Source organism: Salvelinus namaycush, chromosome 10 (assembly GCF_016432855.1).
Source record: "Salvelinus namaycush isolate Seneca chromosome 10, SaNama_1.0, whole genome shotgun sequence".
Taxonomy (NCBI): Eukaryota; Metazoa; Chordata; class Actinopteri; order Salmoniformes; family Salmonidae; genus Salvelinus; species Salvelinus namaycush.
Window position 1 is genome coordinate 32031933 of NC_052316.1, and position 7511 is coordinate 32039443.

A 7511-nucleotide genomic window follows, 5' to 3' on the forward strand; every position below is an offset into this window, starting at 1 on the left:
TTGTGGAGGCCAGGTTATCTGATGCAGCACTCCATCACTCTCCTTCTTGGTCAAATAATCCTTACACAGCCTGGAGGTGTGGTTTGGGTCATTGTCCTGTTGAAAAACAAATTATAGTCCCACTAAGCGCAAACCAGATGGGATGGAGTATCACTGCAGAATGCTGTGTTAGCCATACTGGTTAAGTGTGCCTTGAATTCTAAATAAGTCATAGACAGTGTCACCAGCAAAGCACCCCCACACCATCACACCTCCTCCTCCATGCTTCCTGGTGGGAACCACACACGGGAGATCATCTGAGGTGCAGTGAAATCTAATGAACGTATTCTCTGCAGCAGAGGTAACTCTGGGTCTTCCTTTCCTGTGGCAGTCCTCATGAGAGCCAGTTTCATCATAGCGCTTGATGGTTTTTGAGACTGCACAATTTTTCCGCATTGACTGACCTTCATGTCTTAAAGTAATGATGGACTCTCGTTTCTCTTTGCTTATTTGAATAAACGTTTACCAAATAGGGCTATCTTCTGTATACCACCCCTACCTTGTCACAACACAACTGATTGGTTCAAACACATTAAGAAGGAAAGAAATTCCACAAATTAACTTTTAACAGGGTTTAGCTGGTTGAGAGAATGCCAAGAGTGTGCAAAGCTGTCGTCAAGTCAAAGGGTGGCTACGTTGAAGAATCTCACATTTGTTCAACACTTTTTCGGTTACTACATGATTCCATGTGTTATTTCATAGTTTTGATGTCGTCAGTATTATTCTACAACGTAGAAAATAGTAAAAATAAAGAAAAACCCTTGTATGAGAAGGTGTGTCCAAACTTTTCACTGGTACTGTATATATCTAGGAAAGGGGCCTTTTAAGCATTCAATATATACAAACACACAAATATAATATAATAAAACAAAATGCAGTAAGTGTTTTATATTTACACCAATACAGAAATAAAGAGAAGCTATTGGTAATATATCAAGATCAGATCTTAATGTATACTACTTCCTCAATTTCCACAGGATCGATATCCTTTTAAGCCGAAAAAGATAGAAAAAAGACATTCAGTGTATTCTGATACAGAAGATAAATGATGACTCCTTTTCTACAAAAATAAAGTAAGTACAGCAACAGTAGAGACTATTTCACAACAATAACATGTCAAATAGTAATATTGATTTACAAAACCCATCTAATCCAAGAACGTGTCGTCAAGCGGACAGTAGAAGAATTCAACCAACTCTTGAGAAAGAGTTGAAGGACAAAAGTAAGGCCAACTGTTTTACCTACGTTGGCCCAGAGTACATTCTTTATCTTCAATAGTACAGTCTCATAAGACCACCTTCTGACTTTAGGATGCTAATCCCACAGGGTTCTTTGCAGCCTTCAGATCCTTCCTGCAGTATGAATTCCGTGAGGAGAATATTGAGTTCTGGCTAGCATGCCGTGACTACAGAGAGAACACCTCACCAGCCGACCTCTCCTGGAAAAATCAAAAGAGATCTACCAGGAGTTCCTCCATCCCCAGGCCTAGTGAGGGGTCAGTTAGTCAGGCTATGCTTCAGCTTTCACCTTGGTAGTAGCAGCTATCCAAATGCTAACATATTACAAGCTAAAGTATTATACCCACAAATGTAGCTATAATTCCTAAAGTGTGACTAGATAATACCATGTACTTTGCTGATGTGGGAAAAGGCTATTTCATAATAGAGACAGCAAGATGACGGGCAAAGATAACAGCCTCTCATCAGAATCATTTGACAACCATTGTAACTTTCTGACATGGGAAAATTACTCTTTCAAGATACAGATAGCAAGCAGATGGGACAAGATATGATTTGAGCAAGCTCATGCAATGAATGAATGAATTGGCAAGCTTAAGGTGGAAAGATGACAATACCGTTCAACTCAGGCCTTTCATAAAATTTTCCCTTCACACTATTTTTCATGGTTTGTGTTTCGCCCCTACAAATTAATGTTGACCACCACATCCGTGAGAAGATCAAAACATCCATGAAGTCTCCTGGTCTGTGCTGCTTTGATGAGGCAGTGAGAAATGTGTACAGACTGATGGAGAGAGACTCATGCCCCAGGTTCCTCAGGTCAGACGCCTACCTAGGGCTCAGACGCAAAGCCAGGACCCTCTGGTAGAGGTCAGGGATCAAGGGTTTTGGAGTCAAGATTCACAAAGTCAAACAAGGAGAATGACCACAGGAAATGACTTATGAGTTGTAGATGAAGAATAAATGAATATAAAGTATGGAGAAGGATTAGAAATGAGTGGTGTGTGGTGATGAGTGGTGACAATGATTCAGAGTACTAAACAGTACATCCATTCCAACCTCTAGACCACGTGTCAAACTCATTCCAAGGAGGGCCGAGTAAATGCGTGTTTTTCGCTCCTCCCTTGTACTTGATCGATGAATAAGGGTCACTAATTATTAAAGACTCCCCTCACCTGGTTGCCTAGGTCTTAATTGAAAGGAAAAACTAAAAACCTGCATACACTAGGCCCTCCATGGAAAGAGTATGACACCCATGCTGTAGACTGACTGACGAGTCAAAAGTGGCGTTTGCATCAAAAGTCAAATTCTAGGGAATTTATATAGATTGGAACGACGGTACAGAATGTCTAAATGGAAGGACTTAAGTTATGAATGGTTACAGAAATAACTTGCATATGGTTGCAAAAATGCAGAACATAAAGCTGTTAAATCTTCTATTAAAGTGTCCTTTGTTGTGGAAAAAAAACAAATCTGTCTCTTCATTCCATGTTAATTGGACATTATATGTATCCGTCAACAAATAACTGTTATTTGTTTAACTCTGTAAATACTAATATAGCATGGATGTATCATGTCAGTTCAAATGTACATTATACTTCCATAAATCAGGATGTAAATGTTGTCAGGATGGAGGGTTATCATTGACTTGTCCTATGACACTGAGTAATTGTCTGTGGTCGGTGGGCAAGGAGACTCACACAAAAACATTTTCCACAGCCTGCTACCTGCCTACCTGTAAGGCTGTTGTGCTCACATGTCAACTCTCTCAGCTAATTAGCCAGAGCTAGCCCATTAACAGTGTCATGAAGTTGGGAAAAAAATAGCCCTGTCACTCTTGACCCCTCTCTGTAGATGGCCCTATTCCTCAAAGTTGTGTCTTAAAAAGGCCATCTGGATGGCTCTAACAATAACTGTGAGTTTGACTCAGGACACCCACCAGTGGATTCAGTCATATGCAGTGATGCGTGGCAAATCACCCTGAATTTGTCACCTTGTTAGGGACGTAATCTCATCACCAAGGAACAACTGTTTTTTTCTATGGCTACTTTTAGCAACTATGCACACTTCTTCGCTCCATCTAGATGTCCAAACCGCTGAAAGACACAAATGCCTGGAGGCTAACTCAGCAGGATCTTCAATTGAGCATTGCATGACGATTCTGAGATAAACTACATTTTATTACACATACAAGGTTATGAATAAAAGCAGACTTCAAAGGGATTGTATTATGTGAGAGTTGTTGTTCTATTGGATAGAGGGAAGACCAGACAATAGTGCCTTATCTTACTATTAATTTGCTCAGTAAGCCTAGAGCATGGTATAATATATTATATTTACAAACATTATTTATTTATTTTTTGGAGGGGCTGAGGGCAGCTGGTGTAAGGCAATGTTCTTGCTAGATGACCAAGAGCTCACCTCTCCTATATCACCACAGCACGTAGGCGACATCAAGCCACCTTGTCCCTCACACACAGTCTGACACAGTTTTGCTCAGTCCCAAGCGGTTGTCATAACAGCCGAAGGGAAGTGGGTAATGTGCAGTGCATTTCAGCCACTGTCTGAGTTACTCAATACCGTCACTCAGGAACCTCTAGAAAGGATACTGTTTGTATGGTGTTAATTACACAGGCGATTGCGGTGTGTTCACTTAAAACCTCTGGTCAGTTGAGCTTTACTGTATTATATAAAGGTAGTTGTGGTGGTGTGGACGAGAGGGCACAAGGCACATTAAATATAATTGGACATGTTTTGGTGTCCCTTGGTTGTGCTTGACTGCTTGTGGCCATCTTTGGGCAAGTTGAGGAGGACCAGTCAGTTACTGTGCAGAATGACAGACAGGCCATTGGACATGGCTGCCTACTGGTAAAGATCATTTGGCAAGTGAGGTTTATATGACTTTGGCTACTGTATGCAAAAGATAGTTAGAAGAGAGTGAAAAATCTGATGTTGCCTACTGTAATCGCTCTATATCGATCAGACCAAAACTGCTGTTAATATTTGTCAATAGAGCAAGTTTGCCTTTGATAATCCATTCACAGGGGTTTTACCTGTAAACCATCAACCTTCAGAGAAAGAAACACAACTTGTGGTGCATATGATGCTTTTGGATATAACTTAAACATCCCAATGATGTTTCAACAGGGTACAAAAACGCAGTAAGCGAAGGTCATGATTTGCCTATCACTCTCACTGTCTCTGTCATTTGCATCTGAGCAGCGAAGATAAAAAATACTGTGGACATACAGAGCATGCTTTTAACAAATCGATATTCGACCCTCCCTAAAAACAGAGGGAGAGAGAGAGCATGTCACAGAGAGAGGGGGAGAGAGAGTGTGTCGCAAAAAGAGAGAGCGCATGTCACAGGAAGAGAGAAAGAGAGGCTTCCTCTCTTGCTACGGTTTGCTGGGCTGGGTCTGATGTTTCAGTGTTTCACCATCCAGCCCCTAAGCAACGCGGCGCCCTGCATATAAGGCCTGAAGTGGGGGGAGACCCCTCCATACAGAGAGTGATCCATCGCAGCATGAGCAGCACCAGGAGACAGAGAGTGTGGAGTTAAAACATGCCCAGCCTAATCATCACAGAGACACTGACACAAACACAGCACTTCAATATGGAGCAGGACGACAGGAGGAGGAACAAGAACCTGTGAGTTTAGCTTATAGATTTTTTTATGCAGTCAACAGCTGGGGAATTTGGTAAATGTACTGTGGAGCTTTTGTATAAGTAATAAGCTTTATATTCAATGTAGTCTAGTAATACTATGGATGTGTAATATACTTTCTAAATACAAAATAATTTGTATAGTTTATTTTAAAATGCTTTTACATACGTATTAGCTTAATACTACATACTATAGGCCACATATTGTATATAAACACTGCATATGTTATACTAAACCTGTAAATACCTCCTACCTAGATACTACTTACTGAGATGTCCTTATACAGCAATGGAATAAGTCTTGTTTTATGAGACGATCATGACATTTCTCTTTTTCTCTCCATAGGGGAAAGAACTTTATTTGCCGACTGCAATGCATGTTCTCACACTCCACATCTGAGAGGTAAGGAATCTTACTCTTCCTTACACTGTCACTCTGCATTGATGCTAATTGTTATTATTTTGCATGTATTTTATTGTTCAAATACCATGTGTGTTCTAGCGTCCATCTATGGTAGTGTGTGCGGATTCAAATGAAATTTCAGGACTTATGTTAACTTTGGCACAGCACAGGCACACACACGCACGCACACACACACACGCATGCACACACGCGTACGCACGCACGCACGCACGCACACACACACACACACACACACACACAAAGGCCCAAGTGTTTGATACGTGAAAGAACTTGATAACTGTGCGGCTAAAATAATTTCTTAATTATGTTGATTCTATGTGCCCTTTTGTCCTCACATCAAATACCAGATTATTTTTACCCAGATTTGACTCTAGTTGAGTCATCAAACACACATTTTCTTCCCAGCAGGCTAAGTTTAGAAGATACCCAACAATGGTCTCAGTCACTGGAGAGACTCCTTGAGTCTAAATGTAAGTTTTACTTCACGAGACGATCAAAATAGTTAGAGATAAGTAGCTAAATCAGATAAAACAAAAACTCCATGTGTGCAGGCTTGGGGCTGTATCAGTGTTTCATGCCTTGGTTTGTTTTTATTCTTCCCCACAGATGGACTGGCCACCTTCAGAACCTTTCTGAAGTCTGAATTCAGCGCTGAGAACATTGAGTTCTGGCTGACGTGTGAGGAGTACAAGAAAATCAAGTCATCGTTCAGAATGTCATCGAAGGCAAAGAAAATCTATGAGCAGTTCATAAAGGCTAGGGCTCCTAAAGAGGTAAGACTGTTATGTATTACAGTACATGGCTACATGTTAGAGATTCAAATAACCCTCTGTAACCTCATTGATGTTTCAATGTATTTCATCAACACCATCCAGTTATTAAACCACCCTCAAATGTCTCCAGACATGCTATATGAAATGCTTCTGTACTTTGTAAATCTAAATGAATCTTGTTCCAGATAAACATTGACTACTACACAAGGGAGCAGATCAAGAGGGCTGTGAAGACTCCTAACCTCCAATGCTTCGACGATGCCCAGAAGATTGTCTATGGGCTGATGGAGAGAGATTCGTACCCTCGCTTCCTGCGCTCAGACATTTACAGATCCCTCCTGGAGTCCCTCGCCGCTGACGCCGTCAAGGGATGATAGGAGAGGAGAAGACGACAGGAGAACATGAAAACAGTAACTGGAATGTTTGGGCTTCTACAGGATGGAAGGCTGACCAAGCACAGAGAGACTGACAGGCCATGCCCTACAAAACATGGTTCCCACAATGCAGGACCAAACCCTGAAACACTCTGCAAGCAGGATTAGCCAAGAGAAAAATAAAGAAGCAAAGACAGAAGGAAAAGCAGAGAGGATATGGGGAACTCTACGGTGATGCGTGTTTGAACTGGATACTGCTGTCCTATCAGTGACTCTGGGAGTGACATGTCGTATCATAAGTGATCAGATCGTCTTTGACAGTGAATGAATCACATAGTGAATGACGATTGAACTGAAACACAACGTCAGAGAACCATGCAGTCCCCACTCAACCGGAGGTGCTTCCTGTCTTGATAAAGACAGAGAAGAGTGTGTGTGCGCGCGTGTGTGTGTGTCTGTGTGCGTGTAACAGGAAGCCTATGATACTGTGATAAGACATGAGATGCAGGGTGGACTTTCACTAGCAGTACTAACCTACGTTGTCAGGAGGAATGTAATGAAGGAAAGAGCATGTATTCAGCGGATATCGGCCAAACCGAATATACTCTCCTTTACACTATGAATATTTAGTCTCTAAAATCAGTCAAGTTTTGTGAAAGGCATTCGGATCTTTACACTTGTAAGGCAGTTAAAGACTTCTTACACTCTCTGTCATTTAAGAATGACCTATTGAGAAGTATAGGTTAAGTTGTGCAATTGTAGAGAGAAGAATAGTCTATGTCCAACTTTGTATATTGAATTTAACTCCTACTTATTTGATACAGAATGTTTCTGATTGCTTACTGAGCTTGCACAATAGAATGTTTATTCATTCAGATTTGCATGTTGTACTATTTATAACACACAGTCACTGTTTGGATGCTGACTTTTACAATGCTTGTAAAAAAAGTTATGATTATGTAGGATGACATTAAATGATTAAATTATTTGCAGACAA

General features: G+C 40.9%; 1 protein-coding gene and 1 pseudogene across 1 annotated transcript; both read left to right on the forward strand.

Moving 5' to 3' along the window:
• Positions 1–911: 911 nt before the first annotated feature.
• LOC120054306 lies at positions 912–2145 on the forward strand (annotated as a pseudogene).
• A 2625-nt stretch (positions 2146–4770) lies between these two features.
• On the forward strand, positions 4771–7511 carry LOC120054531 (regulator of G-protein signaling 21-like). Its single transcript, XM_039001971.1, has 5 exons — positions 4771–4928; positions 5290–5346; positions 5773–5837; positions 5974–6140; positions 6326–7511. The coding sequence occupies exons 1-5, from the start codon at positions 4843–4845 to the stop codon at positions 6512–6514; spliced, it is 564 nt and encodes a 187-aa protein (XP_038857899.1). The 5' UTR covers positions 4771–4842; the 3' UTR covers positions 6515–7511.

Bases quoted from the DNA above. Each gene is read 5' to 3' on its own strand.
- LOC120054531 (XM_039001971.1), top strand. From the start codon at position 4,843: ATGCCCAGCCTAATCATCACAGAGACACTGACACAAACACAGCACTTC. The intron at 4,929-5,289 runs GTGAGTTTAGCT...TTCTCTCCATAG, and splicing joins AGGAGGAGGAACAAGAACCT to GGGAAAGAACTTTATTTGCC. The intron at 5,838-5,973 runs GTAAGTTTTACT...TCTTCCCCACAG, and splicing joins GAGACTCCTTGAGTCTAAAT to ATGGACTGGCCACCTTCAGA.